Below are 16,480 nucleotides of genomic sequence, written 5' to 3' on the forward strand. Positions count from 1 at the left end.
CGCTTTACTGGGTAACTACAGAATGCAATCTCCAAGCTATTACTTTTTTTCATCTGAGGCGTTTATAAACCCATCAACCCTGTTGCCCTCCCCCGCCCCCCAACCCCTTTCAGCTCCCCACCTTCTTACAACAATTGCTTTTTACCACACTGCCGTGACGGCAATTTATGTTTTTGCGCAGGTGCACGAGCTGGACCCGCACCTCTGCGCACGTGGTAACCCCCTGCTCACCTTGAGCCCAGCCAGCACCTGCGTATAAGTTCCTGCAGAACAAAAAAAGAGAAAGAGGAAAAGAGAGAGAGGCTGAGGTAGAAGCTGGAGCGTCGGAGGAGTCAAGAGCACTGATCGGACGCTCCTTCCTCTCTCCTCCCCCTTTGGACCCCGTCGAGCACTCCATCTCTCGCTCCTTTCCCCCCTCTCTCTCTCTTTCTTAAATTGGCACAGTCTCTGAGCTCGAACCATGATAACAGAACAGGCTTATTGCGCTCCGCGTTGTAGGGCTCTCCTCAGCCCTGATCTCTTTAAACTGAAATAAGAAGACGTTTAGAGGAGAGAGAGAGGGGGGAGAAGAAAAAAAAGAGGATCGCACCGTATCCTGTCAGCGGGTGCTCAGGAGGAGTAGCAAGACACTATATTTCTGCCACACACACCCTTCTATGTTCTGTGTGCTCCTGCGCATCGCAGATCCCAGAAAGTGTTCCTGTCGTGTTGAACTAAAGGAAAAGTTAACATGTATCTGCACGCTTTGATACGCGCAAGCCTTGGATTTGTGGGTTTCCTTTTGGTCGCCTTTGTCCAACAGTCAGCTTCAGGAAGTAAAACCACTCAAGGTAAGTTGTCGCCTCCAAGTGCCTTTCATTTTACTAATTGCAGTCGATCATGTGCCTAAATTAATCAGACTGAAAGCAAACACGTGTCCAAACCACTTAGAATCAATATCAGGGGCGCCCACAAAAAGTTTTCAAAACGGGTGACCAGATTTTTTTTTCTTTTCTTTGTTTTTTTTTTTTTTGAGGGGGTGGGGGGCACATAATCTTGGGGGTGGCACTTAACAACCAAAAGCCAAAACTAAGTTTTGTTGTCATGGGATAGAAAGAGGGTTAAGGAGCAAGGCTGGATTTATTATTACTGGAAAAGCACCAATCAATTAGCCATTTTTTCCTTTATCCGTTTTGTAAAATGGGTAAAAAATAAGTAAACCATTTTAGACCTAGAAACAGGACCATAAACACCTACTTATTGAGTTGAATAAATATCAGGCAAAAGTCCAAGTAGCTCTAATGTAAAAATGTGGGAAACCTTTCTTTTTTTGACAAAATAAAACAAAAAATACAATAAAAAAAAAAATAAATAAAAAAAGTACCAGCAGGACAGACCTAAAAGAAAACTAGAAATCGGCATTGGGCAGGAAAAGGGTGGTCAGTGCATCTTTAATTATTACTTAGTAGTTGTGCACTGCAGTGGACACAAAAAAAACTTACTTTCCTATCTTATTAATAAAATATAGAATTTGAAAAGCTACAAATGAGATTTGGTTGGGCAGAAAATTTATTTGCCAGACATTATTCATAAAACATTATTTACAGATTAAAAGTAACGGAGTGCATTGTTATTGTTAATGTAAAAAATGTCATGTAAAATGTATAATTGAGAAAATGCATTCTTAAATGAGGAAACACCAGAAACCGGTATAAACTGTGCAAAAAAATATAATTTTGGAAGTGAAGTTTCATGTTAATCATAAGGGCGGACAGTGTTGGCACCACAGATCTGAATCAGGCAAACCATGATTACTTTGAAATGCAGATCTCTAGTTTTTCAATTCCAGTTTTTTTGAAGCAGATGCTTCCTGTTTATTTTCATTTTGCAATCATTTAATTGCTTCTTCTTGTCGTTCGTGCTGTCAATCTGCACAGTTGCTTATATTTATGAAGACTTGCTAAGACAAAAACAAACAAGCAAACAAAAAACCACAGTGAGACCGAAATTATTATTTGTTTTCTGTGAGTTTGCAGTTGTTGGAATGAAGCTGCTTGCTTTGATCTTGAGACGGCATCGGTTGTGTGAACGGTTGCGTTTCATAGGTAATCCTGCAGGTAATCGTAGCAAGAATACGGGGAGGTATTTGTCACAGTCTAGACAAGTATTTGACACCAGCCTGCAAGACCCACGCGCACACACACAAACGGTGGAGTCTCTGCCTGTCAGACACTGCAGCTACAGTGCTGTCCTTCTCTCTCTTCTTGTGAGAATTCATTCAGACTAGACTGACCCGACCACCTTACAGGAACAAAAAAGAGACACGGTGTAAAACCTTCGGCTCTCTGATCCTCTCTTTTTTTCTCATTCCACCCCCTCTCACAGGTTTTCATCACTTAATTTTCCCACAATACAAACGCCGAGCAAAGCTACCCGAGTATTTGCATGCAAAGACACATCACGGTTTGTGTGTGAGTGGCTGATTGTGGTCAGTGATGTTTTGCACTCACAAAAAGACATCTCTCGGGCGGTCGACAAGGCAAAAAGAGAGAGAGAGAGAAAGGGGGTGGGTGACTATTTTGCATCCTGGGTGGTCTGCCCCCACTTGTGGGAAAACTCAATATTTACATTTTGCAATTAGAACTACTTTTTTCTCACTTTATTCTCCACAACATCGATTACACACTTCCTTGTAGCATGGAATGCTCCTTGGGAGCAAGTGGGGCTGTAATGGCATGCACCTGTTTGTTGGTCACCGAGTGAAATGCTCCGGACGACCCACTTGATCGACTTCTCCTCCTGTTCCTGTTTATCAGTGCAAAGCATGCTCCTTTGCTGTGGCTCTGAAGCTATTTGTGAGCATGTTGTGGGCCTAGCTGCAAATAAATATTGTGATTTAATGTTGATGACAACTCCAAGATGCTGAAAAGTCTTCAAAAATGGAAGTGGTTTAAAGAAGAAAACCAGAAAGAGGGAGGAACAATAGCTGGATTAAAACAAAAAACAACAACAAAAAAAACCCAAAAAACACAATTTGTCGGTTGAGTATTTATTCAGTGCAGATGTTGTCTTTCATCAAAGTTATTCTAATCATGGCACAGTTTCTGGCATCAGCCATTACTCAAAGAAAAAAAAGGAGTGGGAGAGGAGAGAGAGAAAGAGACAGGGAAGATTTGAGGATGTGGTGGAGAGAATGACAAAGAAGGGGAAAAATGAGAGCAGGGGAGATTAAATGCAAGGAGAGAAGAGCTACAAGTGAGCAAAGAAAAAAAAAAAAGGGAGCTGTACACGTCATGGCAAATCACTTTCCCCTCGAAAGGAGTCAGGATCTCTTGCGGTGGCACCAAGGCAACGGTTGGTGTGGGGCTGACATGCTGCTGTGGCTGGCTGTGTTGGTGTAACCTCTGCTCCGGGGCCCTGAGGGTCTAAAGACGCAGAGCTGCCGGAGTGGGGTGGAAGGCCACATGCAGGCCCTGACACACTGTGGGAACCGAGCGGCCTTAGTAATATGAGGCCCAAGTGACGGGGAGGCTTACCTTGAGATGCTAACTGAGTCTGCTCTGGCTGGGTGCGATGGAAGGGAAGAAGAAATCCCCCAACGCTCACTCACCCCTCTCCTCTTGCTTTGTTTGCTTTGTCCCCGCTTCCTCTCCTTTGCACTTAATGAAGGAGCCATGCTTTTTCTTAGTCAAATGCATCCAGTGACTGCATTACACCCCTCTGTCAGCCATCGCAATCATTTCAGATAACGATTAGCAGATTTCCATTTCATCGACTTTTATCCATTCTTCTTTATCTTCTGACATGACCAGATGTTCAGCAGGTCTGTGTAAGACTGGAGTTTCTTTTATACAGTGACTCTTCCAACATTTGGGCTAAGTCACAAATCAGTTTCTGGAACTACTGTGAACCAGAAATGCCTGTTGCTAGCACTGTTATCTTGCTGAAAGAAGGCAACAGTACTTTTCACTCACATACAACAAAGACAAATACAGTGGTTTGGAAATACATTAAAAGGTTTTGCCCAGAAAACTTGCTAAGCCCAGTAGTTGGAGCGCTCTGTAGGAATTCATCCAGCGGCTCACCGTGTATTTGAGTTTAAAAAAATGTTTAAACTTGACAGGAAATTTGAAAATATCACTTGATAATTACGTGTTATTGGAAGATGCATATCTGAACATAAACTATAAAGTCTTAAAAATGCAAACATGTAAAAAACACCATAAATAGGCAATGCTAAGCCCGGTGGGGGCACAAGTAAAGCCTGGTAGCCCACCAGGCTTATAACACAGTGGGGAAACCCTGCATTATATTTAAATACACTCCATAGAAAGATGTACAATTTTAGAGGCAGGTTTGGGTTTTTTTTACATTAAATCATACAAAAGATTTTTTTTGTCTAATTCAGATTACCAAAGCATTTATATTCGTTAGATGCTAAGTTAGTAAGAGAAATAACTTTTAGGGATTTTGTTTTATTACTTTCAAGCAGTTTGCAGTATTACTATTCCTTTCAAACATCACTTGAAACACACACACAACCACGCCTTCTAAGTAAGAGAAAAATATGGGAAGTTTGTTTCAGCCAACTGATTGACAGTGTGCAGCAACAAGCTATTCTAATAAAAAGAGCCTTTTACAACCTTTGAATGTCAATAATTATTAAGCACAATGAGAATTTAATTAAAAAAAACAAAAAAAAACAAAAAACTTTTCACACTATGGCCAGATTTTATCTAATAAAAATGCAAGAAGTAATGTTTTTGTACTTCTCAGATATTTTCAACAGCTTGAGGTGTAACCAAAAATATAGCTTTTATGAATTTTAACATTTTAAATTCTCATGCATTTTGCACGGTATGCGACTAAGACCTCCCTTGAAACAGTTTGGTATGAAGCTCTCTCTTTTTATCATCTCATCATCATTAAGGACTGACTCACAGGAACAGTATGATAAAACTTTTGGTGTTTTGAAACCCAAACTGTGACAAACCTTGACATCTTCAACTGGCCCATGCGTGTATATTGGAAGGTTTTCTCATTATCTCCTTCTAATTTGGCTGCTGAGTGTCGGAATAAGGATGGGAGACTCCTTCCATTCATAAAACTTTGACATTTTTATGACTTGTAATGTTGGAGGGATTGCAAGAACCTTCTGTTCTTAAGCATGAACTTTGTTGCGATCTCCTTGTATGGGTTTTCAGTAGGCCTTTCACTTTCTATCTAGGGTTGGTTAACCTGCTTTAGCTTAATTGGTAACTTTATGTAAGTCTGAATAGATTTTATTTTTATGCGAACAAAGCGTCTCGCTGTATGACTTGGTGGATGAGAATCTTCTCCCTGTGATGCCATCCTTGTGTGACCTTGTTTAATTTTTAAATATTTTTTTTAGAAAGCAATATATCTTTTAAAAAACTGCATACCTTTACAAAAAATATTGAAATCTTGACTTTTTCACATTTTGTCACACTGACACTCTAAACGTCAAGAGTTTATGTAAAAAACAAAAAAACAAAAACAAAAGAATGGCACAGGAATGTATTTTTAATTATTTTCCTAATAAAAGTCAGAAAAGTGGAATGTCTAGATATATTTAACATTTCTGACACTAATAACCGTAAACAGAAACTATTGCAACCAACTGCCTTCAGATGTCATCTTGTCATGAAATGTGTGGTGTGAGGTGAGGTAGACGCCGTAGACCCAGGTGAGTGGAGGAAAGGCAATTTTAATAAATAATTTCAGCTTCAAAATAAATCTACAAAATTCTGGCGGCACGGCTGAGCGGAAGCCAGGGCTCACACCGGTAGCAACAGAATTAGCAGTGGCAAACAAAACAGGCAGACTCAGGGACGCAACAATCCACGAGGACCCGACAACACAGACAGACACAGGTGACTCTAAATACACATGAGGTAATCAGGGGACGAGACACACCTGGGAACTAATCAAGGGGATAGACAGGACAACACAGAGACTCAGGGACACAGGAAACTAGAAATAAATACACAGAAAAACATGGAACCTAACACATCTAGTTAGTAGACATCAATCTGTATATTTAGCCTCCATTTAATATTAGCAAGAAAACTTTCAAGATTAAAGGACACAAAAACAGGTAAAAAAAATAAATAAATGTATAGAGTAGCTTAAGTCTCCTGTTATCATCATGAGTCAAAATCGTCCAGCAGTAATGACGAATTCACATATGACTAAGGAAAATAGTTTGCAGTGCTTTTACATCTAAACTGACTGGCCTGGCAAGGAAGGCTTTGTAACGATGTGGGGACACTTTACTTTATCAGCAACAAAGGGGCAAGTCGACGTTGATGGATAGTTCAAGAGAGCCAAATACAGATTATCCTGGTAGAATACATACAACCAGCACTACAAAGGTGTCGTTTTATAGAAAGTCATGTTCATGTGTTAGGATGGCCTAGTCAAAACCAAGACCTTAATCTAATTAAGAATGGCTAAAATTGATGTTATCAGGTGGCCCCTGTAGAATCTAACTGAGCTTGAACTATTTTAGTAAAAATGTCAATCTGTAGATGTATAATGGTGAGCTAGCCTTACACACTTACAGCAAAACTGCAGCAGTCTGCACAGTAATGACTTAGCGGCCTAAAAACAAATGCATACTACACTTTTGAAATAAAAACCATGCATGCATTACCTTCCTTTTCACAGTTAGGCACTACTTGTATCCTTACAAGAAATATGTAGGTTTATGCTTGTCATGTGAAAAAGTTCAAGGAGTACCAATACTATTTCAAGGCATTTTGAAATAAAGTTTTTGACTTTATATTTACGCTCTTTGGTTGAAAGAGTTGAAGGTTGAAAGGATCATTCAGACAGAGCTTCACTCATGCCAATCGCTTCGCCTTGAACTCAGTAGATTGTCCCGTTTATCAGAAAGGGAGGGAAAAAGACTGGCGGCCAGAGACTGCCTTCTGTTATGCCGAGTCGTAATGCCTCGACATTTTGACACCATTTTAATGTCTCTCGTCATGTTCACTTTTCATTTCACTGACTGCATGGTTGCTGCTCTGTCCTCTCACTGTACAAGTGGGATATGCAACGGTCAAACCTTCCTCTGAGAATGACTTTACCTTTTAAACAAGCAGACTTAAAAGCACCTACTCGTCCACTTAGATGTCATGCAAAAATGAGAAACAAAAGATGTTCTTTATTCAGGCTTTCTTTGAAGAAAATGCTTCCAAGAAAGCATAGAGTACATGTATTTTGGCAATCAGCATACTTTAGAGCTTTTCACGTTCTCATTATGATCAGAGCGCTCGAGGTAAGTTCAGCCTTGACGTGACCCCCGGTCACTCTCTGATGAGTGGGTGGAGGTTACCAGTCCAGTTTCTCTTTAAGCAGAAATTAAATGTTAGCATCTCATCTGTTCCTTTAAATCACCCCTCTGGGACAAATAGAGTTTTTATTGAATTGTTTGAAACTGGTGCTCCTTGGAAGCTGTGGATGTTGTTGTGAAGAGAGACGTTATCAGTATTAACCTCGCATTAGCAGAGTGGTGAAAAATAAATTCTAATCCTGTCTAAAACATTAAATGTATGACTGATTATTTCTGTAAAAATGTCAAGAACTCTGGGTTCAGGAAACTTCTTCCACTGAATGTTAACAATTGCATCAAGTCAATATACTTGCTAACATATTAATGCATCTTGGAGTTTTCTCCATATTACTATGTTACAATATCAAGTTTCGAGGAATCTCCTCAAAGCTTGTTAATCATTTGTGATAATTCTGCAATGAAAGTGACATTATTTATGCTCCTTAAGTGAATGTTTATATACACACAAACACACACCCATCTAAAACGTGTGTTGTGCATTTGTATTATTCCCCAGTGAGGGACGTATCTACACTAAATTTGCACGTTTGGTTTTAAACTTTTGCCCACTCTTCTTTTGTAAAATAGCCAAAGCTCTGATTGGATGCAGAACAGCAGCAAACAGGAATTTTCATCTCTTGCCAATTCTCAATTAGATTTAGACACTTGAAGCTTTTCTTGGAACTGTGCCATTGTAGTTCTGACTGTACGCTCAAAATTATAGTTCTGCTTGAAAGTGAAGTTGTGTCCCAGTCTCTTCAGGCTCTTAAAGATTTTCTTCCAAGATTGGCATAAATTGGCCTGTGCAGCTTCATCCATCTTTCCATTAACTCGAGCCAACTCCCCTCACCCCCACCCCACAGCATAATACTACCACCAACAGGTTTTACTGTAGGGTTTGGTTGTTCAGTGTTTGTTCCTCAGGACATGTTATTTTGCATGAAGGTCAAGAGCTTAACATTTTGATCTCATTTGACTTGAAGACATTTTTCCACAGAAAAAGTTTTAGTCGTTTTCCTACACGACTTGTAGCAACATGCAAAGTCGACTTATTATTGGCTTCATTTAAACATGGACTTTCTTCTTTTCACTCATCTCTAATAGTAGTTCTGTCTATAGATTTTTTCACCTGAGGTGTTGATCACTTCAGCTCCTCCAGAGCTTTTTTTTAGGTTTTAATGTCTCTTTTAATGTCTTTGTAGACCAAATAGATTCTCTTTATTTGGTCTGTGAGCTGTTCAAAGATTGATATATGTTTTTTAACCTGACCCGGCTTTAAACCTCTCCTCAACTTTACTTTGCCTGCCTGAGCTGTCTGCTGCGTTCCTCGGCCTTCGTGATATTTGATCACTGATATTTTTTTAGGGCTTCACAGAACAGCTGGATTTATACTGAGATTAGATTACACACACGTAGCTTTACTATTTTCTCATTAAATAAATTAGGTGGATTGGATGAATTTGTCTATTACAAAAAGTTCAGATATAAGATTTCAAGAGTGCATTTGTTTTTTGACAATAAATACTTTTGCAGGGGACTGTATTTGACTTGGTATTTTCTATAGTAACTACATTTCTAGGTGTTTTAACCTAGTTAGAAGTGATTTCTTTTCTTCTTGTATTAAAACCATAAGCCTAAATCTCCACAATGCTTATTTAAAGGTTGCTTGGGTTAATCAAAGATTAATTACACATAATGTCATGTATTAGCTTTCTCACACATTTACATTTGATAAGACACAAGCTTTATTAAAAAGGGATTGAACAATCGCAAAGCAATTAACACTCCTGTGTCTTCGTTGTCATATTTAGCATAAGTAGATTTCTTTTCAGTATGTCACCTGATAGATCTTTAGAAATGCGAAAAAGCTGAAAAGCAACCAAAATGCTTTTATGCTTGTTTTTTAATTTTTGTCTTAATTCGTTCATGTAGTTTGCCTGGCCCATAATTAACCAGTAAGTGTCTTGCAGTTGTTGTTGTTTTTAACCCTGCTGCAAATCAAAATAATCACAGAGGATTGCAATGCTATGTTGAACTTAGCTTTTTGAGATTCAGTCCTTTGCTTTTCTTTGATAATTAGAACTGATGTCATTCCTAATACCTTGTGCAACTACCTGAAACCAGGCAGAACAAAGACCTTGTTTATTCCATACACAATCCAAGGTTTTCCTCTTGTTCGCTCAGCCTTGCTATGTGAATAAAATGTAGGGGCTGATGTCAGCATGCAGTTTAGTAAAGCTTTGCAGAGACAGTTTGAACACAGAAGGGAAATCACATCTCAACCTTCCTGATATATAATCTAACAACGGAAAGGCAAATAAAGTTGAAATTTGCAGACTTTAATTTATTTGTATCTCTGTTGGGTTCATCAACTAAGAGATGGTTTACATATTCAGAGAAGAGGCAACGCCACAGAGTTTGTGATAGAAAGAATTCAATGTAAAACATAATTTTACAGGATCGTTTTCTGGCCTGATGCCCTTTGCCGCATGTGTTTCCCCTCTCTCATTGCCCACTTTCCTGTCTGAACGCTAGACACTAGAGTCAATAAAGTCTTTAAAAAAACACCAAAAAATTGGTATTTTAATTGTGTGACTTACGTTATAAAATCAAACTACGTCTGGCATAACGAAAGCAATAAAACGGGAACCAGTTTGTCCTGAAAGGGCGTACTGCCGTGTTGTGCTGCATGTCTTACGGATGCAGAGATGGGCACCAAGGTGCCGGCACAAATCCTCCAGCTCCCTAAAAACCTGTTTTCTCCAAGCACTATGGCACGGACCGGTGTTGTTTGGTATGCTGTGTTCTGGTCTGATGTTTTCAGGAGATTGCTAGACTCTGGGCAGGCAGAGTTAAACCCAAACATCTAACTAACTAGTAAATCCCGTGCTTGCTTGCAACAAGAGCGGGACGGTCGTCAGCCTTCAGGACCCCAGAAACCAGCAAATCAAAGTGGGTGTCCCCAGTATCCTGACACAGCCATGGTCACTCCCCCCAACCTCTCAAACGCAATTTCACCCCATTCATGCTCCCACGCCCTGATTAACCTAAGCTCGAAGAAGCATTTTCTTTTTCTGGAATATGCCTTACAACACCATGAGATCTTTCTGAAAGTACTGACATACTTTGCTTATCAAATCAGTAATGAGAAAAAAGAAAAATACAAAAAGAATGGCTTGAATTTGTATGTAAACAAGATGCATAGCAAGGTCTAATAATTTTATCAAACAACTTGCAGAAGAGCTGGAATAAAGTTTAATGTCAGCTGAACTTCTGAGACGGTGGAAGTGACCTCTGCTGAAGAAGATTTGTATCTTTCTACTTACAATTTTTTTACTTAAAATATCAGAATGATGGAATATCAATGATATAATGTGAAATAGTACCTACATAAAATCCAATGTCATCGTTAAACATTCAAAATCAGAAAGCTAAATGGATTTGTTGTTTATATTTTTAAGTAGAGTTGGAGAAAATAGATAAAAATATAAGACGGATACATTTTTTACACCAAAAACAGCTTGCTATATAATTTAACATCTTCAATTCTTCAAATAGCATGCATGAAAATATTCATGCATGCCTGGTAGTTATCTTCACACAACTCTATATTTCCTTTGCTTAAATGTTTAAAACTTGTTTCTTGTTCTTTTATGATGTACATTGTCATAATCCACCTATTTCAATTTCTAATAGTTGCCAAACCAGTTGATTTGAGAAATTACTCCTGGATCCGAGTCTCAACCTTACTGCCAAATGGTGTCCAATGATCCCCAAAATAATCAATAATGCTACTTCTTTTTATCTGCACACATTGAGCCACTGCTAAACAAAACCGTAATGTGTTGACATAGCAGATACCCTGTGTAAGGAACCTATCAGCTTCTTTCAAGGTACTTTTCCTTTTACTGAAAAACCCTTTATCAGCAGCTGGTGAGACCTTAGCGACCGCAATTTGTTACTTTGGTACGTCCGCAACAACTTTGAACCCAGCGGTTTGGAAAATCATCAAGGCTTTACAGTACAGAAAAATACAGAATGCACTTTAATCTAAACAATGTGGTCGGTCCAAATGATGGTTCTCTTAATGTGGCATTGTGGTTAAATGTAGAAAACTGTCCTCTGTCACGCTGTCCATGGCCTTCCTGTAAAGATGTGGTAGTTTATTGATGACATCCCTGTGGATGAGTTGGTACTGATGGAACTCTGACCACCATTCATGGTCAGAGTGCCTGGATGCAATGTTACATAGACTAAAACATGTCGGGTGAAATTGTATTAAAATTCTGCTTTCAAATAACCATTCAGCCTTAAACTCATATTTTGATACCCCTGTATGTCAGCTTAGATTATTAATCCATTCAGCGGTCGCATCACAGACTTTGCATTTGTTGTCATGTTTTGTGACTTACAGATTGGGGAACTGTTGAGAAGATCTCAGATGTTTCTCCATCCGTCCTTCCTTCTTTTGCCCTCCCACTTATTCTCTGTGACCTCGGGGCTGAATAATGGGGCTGCGTCTGTCTTTAAGAGTTCTGTGGGGTCAGGGAGGGGCGTCATTATTAGGCCAGTCCATGTTGGTCAGCCTCGTTGGAATGGGGGACTGGGGGCCGGAGAAAGAGCCTTGTTTACAGACTGTGCATGTTTACATTCCTAATGGTAAGCGCCAGTTTTAGAGACTGCTGGAAGTGAAAGGAAATGCTCTTATTCTGCTTAGTAATGGAAAAATCCAGCCCCAATACATCCAGGAATCCAGATGAAAAAAGCCAAGTTATTTATTTGGTGGGCTCTGGCCTGTGCATTGTGGGCAGAAAGAGGAATGACTTCACTGATGAATCTGACACTTCCTAAATGGACAAGGGCACGGGAAAAACTATACAATTCCCTGCTGTATTTAGTGAACCCCACTGAGCTTCACATTTAAGTTCATTTCAAGTTGTTTTTGTAATAATAGAAAGGTGAATTCCTGGTTTCATATTTGTTGTCCATAATGCAGGCATTTAGGTTTACATATTAATTTGAATCTGTAAATCACCTCTTTGGTTTTAAAATGAGTTTAATAAATTATTCATAAGTGTAGAAATGGTCTTACTAAGCAGTCTGTAACTCTCAAATGCTATATATATATATATATTGAAGATAAACTAATTTAAAACTTCAGAAAGGTAGATCATTCACACTCCCTCAGAAAAAACGCTCTACAGTAACTGTGGAGGAGCTGCAGGGACCCATGGCTCCAGTGGATCCACAGAAAGACCTGCACTATATATTGAATTGCTTCTCCCATTACATAGTCAATATATGCAATGTTCCAATACCAAACGACAGCTTGGGTGCAGTGTTATACAGACTAGAACACTTCAGGAGAAATTGCATTGAAATTCTGCTTTCAATTAATCTACATCCCCAATCCCAATAATTATAGACATAGCCATTATGATTTGTTGTAGGTTTTCCTACAGCCTTAGTTTTTAATTACAAGTTCTTTTAACATATTGACTTTTTAATCTAGATTATTTTCTATTTTTCTGCATTCACCTGCCTTCAGTCTGACTTGGTCATCAGTTTTTTAGTTTAAATACATAGTGGTGGTTCTGAGTGGTTCCTTTTTTTAAAGAATCTTGTATTTCCTCATACTTTTTCATAACAAGCTCTTTGAATTCCTAGGTTCTGTCTGTCTGAATTATTTTGAAGGATCTTTTTGAGGATTATGTGCCTTTGAAGCACCTTTAGTTTGTTTGGTTATTCATTAAAACTTAGTTTGTCATCTGTTGGCTCTGCCTGTTTGAGTCCTCCAATTATACATCTCCTCTACCTCTGCCAGAAAAATCTGAGGCAGACATTAGTAAACAAAGTCAACAGACGGTGTAGTCAAAAAGGTTTCACTTTGTTTTTGTTTTTTTAACACATTTCTGCTGCTTTGTGTCAGATGTGGGATGCATGCACATTGAAACCATTGGCAGGCTTACAAAATGTGAAGAGGAATAGAAGTTTTCGCTTGTTAGCAATTACCAGAATGTTTCCTGTGATAAATCATATGAATTGAAATTCAATTTCTATTTCATTTTAAATGATCATAGGCTGGTCTACACTAACTTTGAGAAGTTTTTAATATCATTTATCCAGGTTTTGACCTTCACACAAGAAATAATAATTTTATTTAGTTTTTGTCTATCATGATTTCAGGGTCTTTCCTAGTAAAGTTTTTGGAGTTTTCTGATGCTTTTATGTGATGTACTTATTTATGTATGGATTACTTTATGTCAACAACAGTAAACAAGCTAATTGAGACCACAAACTATACAAATAGTTTTACTTACTTACAAAACTCAAATTGGGTAAAAAAAAAAGAAAGATTTCTGTTGGGTTTTGTTAAAAGTAGCTTCTTTTAAAGTAAAAAAGTGACAATGTATCACACCTTGTTACGTTTGAGCTTCTCAGAAACATTGCTTGGTAAAGGACACGCTTTTTTTATATGCTAAAGGTTAGCATTTCTAACTTTTATTTTGCCCTGTTGAAACAAAACTGAGCAAAAAGTTGTATCTGATTTCAAATCTGTTAGTAAAGTGAACCCAAAGGAAATGAAGCGTTTTACAAGCGGGAGGTTAGTGAGCTGGCTCGGTAATGAACTGCACATCCAGGTCACTGAGCTCCACCTTTTGCAAGTAGCAGTAGTTAATAGCTGCTTTACAGCTTAGACAGACAAGCATTCGCTTTATACGTCCGTTTGACAGGAAACAACTAAAAATATCACACCCGTGCTGTAATTGCTACTTTGCTGTCTTTATAGTTGGTACTGTATCTGGCCAAAGCAGCCACCAATGAATGTAATTGCTGTGTGCAAAGTGGAAAGTGTCATGTCAGTTAGCTCTGCTTGGATTTATATATGTTACACAGCTGGACTAAGTGCCACCCTTCCTGCGCATAAAATATGCTTCATGAGGCAGCAAGAAATCACTAACAGTTGAGGAGAAATGCAAAGAGGAAAGAAAAATGTCTTGCAAGTAACAAATAATTTTTTGTCACTGCAGCTCCTCGTAAAAGATCTTTAGTAGTAATGTTCATCTAGAAGACATGAGTTCTGAGAACTACACCATCATGTTAGCTTCTGTGCATTGACTCTTATTATTACTCTACGATTCACTTAATTACTGTAATAAGTGTTTTCCTTCAGGAGGTGGTCTGGAGGTTTGTGACTCATAGTCTATTAAAGCCACACATGGTAAAGGAAAGGAACCAGATGCCTGGACCATCAAAATCACAGAATGGCCACTGTTCAGTCAGAGCTTGAGGTACCTAGAGAAACCCTCAGTAAATGACACACCTTTTATTCTGATGTTTCCAGGCTTTGGTTCTTTCTGTTTCACTGAGAGGACTATGAAATGTTTATGGAAGTGCTGACAGATTGAAGAAGCTGGCACAAAGATTCAGTGTTTGCTGGTGTGAACTGCCTCCCATAATTGACACAATAGTACAGATCTAGCATATACAGCACCCTCTACAGGAGTACGAAGGCCTAATTTTAGTTTGCCGGCTGAGTTCAGCAGATTTTCATTTAAACTGTCCTGGTTATTCAGAGTTCAAGTATCCTGAACTTTATCAAAAAAGTTGGAAAAGAAGCTGGCCAAGACTAAAAGCTGAATGTTAGACTCATCTGACAAGACCAAGTGGTTCCGGTTAGTTTTAGTGGTGTCTAGCAAACTATTCACACTTAAACTTTTTAAACTGGTTCACATGTGGATCATTTTAGCCATTTCCTGACTTCTAATGAATGCCACACAATTTCTCTTGTCTTTTCCATTTTCAACAATAGCTTGTTAGACTGGCTTCTTTATCATTTCTTATGCATGACGGGAAAAAAATCTGAGTCAGTGGAATCAGTTGAGGATATCTTTTGATTAACTTTTGACTTTTAATCCTATTTTAGAATAGGATTTAATAACAAAATAATACTTTTCGCATATGAACAAACTATTGACCCACTCTCCCCTCATATCAAACCTGCTGCTAACAGTATGACATTGCATTTAAAAGACTTTCCCAACATTTTATCTTTTTCTCAACTTTTTGATTTTATTTTTCAAATCTAATATCAGATTTATTCCAGATAATTTAATTTTATTTTATGATAGAAAATAAAACTAAAACGTCACTTTTTTTTTCCCTCCTTGTCACTCTTACTCTCTTTTGGAGAAATAAAGACTTTATATTTTCTACATATTACATTAATAAAATGGACAAATAAAACAATAATTTACATAAGTTGGAATTTGACACTATTTTCTCAAATTACTAGATATTTGAATGAAGACTTAATTTTATAATATTAATTCCTAAAATTTTGTGTCGCTTCTAAAAATGTCAAACTGTGACCTTTTATGTTAATTTGTGTGTTTGGGTTTTTTTGCTATGAAACAAAATTTCCTATCTGTATTTTGTGCAACCTCAGTTGGCACTATTCAGGTCTTTGCTTGACTGTGAAACTTTTTTGCTGCATGGTATGCATGCAGAATGTGTTGTGTGCACCTTAACCAAACAGTTATTTTGTTGCAGACATTAGCACTAATGAGTGGATCCAAGCAAGAAATAAGCCCCTAAAAGCCTGCTTCCTTCTTATACTTAAATGCCTTGCATATAATGGCAGAAATGAATGCATTCATAATGTATCTTAACTCGCTAACTTGTCTGAATCTCATCTTGCATGTTCCTATCTACGCCTCTGTTTTCATTGGATTATTCTGAGGCTCAGTGGCCCAAGCAGGGAGGGACATGGGCCTCTGAAGTCGTGATCACAGTATTTGAAAGCCTAGGATCAGTCAGTGGTTATGACTCCTAAACGTTTTAGAGTGTGTGAAGGATGAGTGTAAATATCCCAAATGGAAGCGGTGGATATTTTTATTCAAAACCTTTCAGAGGCTTGCTGGACAGCCAACAGTGTGTCCCTTCATTAGCTCAGAGGGAAAAATGGGCAGTAGCTCTGGTGAGATGCTAAATCTTGTCTCATGTTGACGTCTGCATTTCATCTAAATGTTTTTTTTTTTCCTTTGTGGTTTGGAGGGTGGCCAGTGTGCTGCCCTGATTGACCTAAAAATGCCCTGGTGTGCTTTAAAGGGTCCTCTCAGATCCACGTTTTGACAAAAAGAT

At 38.4% G+C, this 16,480-nt stretch overlaps 1 protein-coding gene across 2 annotated transcripts in view; it reads left to right on the plus strand.

Annotated features, from left to right (window-relative positions):
* Positions 1 to 293: 293 nt before the first annotated feature.
* The window catches only part of scube3 (signal peptide, CUB domain, EGF-like 3), a 107,837-nt gene continuing 91,650 nt past the window's right edge, over positions 294 to 16,480 (plus strand). For both annotated transcript variants that reach the window (XM_044129239.1, XM_044129247.1), the window contains exon 1: positions 294 to 830. In XM_044129239.1, coding sequence (XP_043985174.1) covers positions 731 to 830 — 100 coding nt within the window. In that variant the 5' untranslated portion in view covers positions 294 to 730. The remainder of the gene's footprint in view (positions 831 to 16,480) is intronic.

The sequence above is a fragment of the Gambusia affinis genome, linkage group LG01 (genome assembly GCF_019740435.1).
Source record: "Gambusia affinis linkage group LG01, SWU_Gaff_1.0, whole genome shotgun sequence".
Lineage (NCBI taxonomy): Eukaryota > Metazoa > Chordata > Actinopteri > Cyprinodontiformes > Poeciliidae > Gambusia > Gambusia affinis.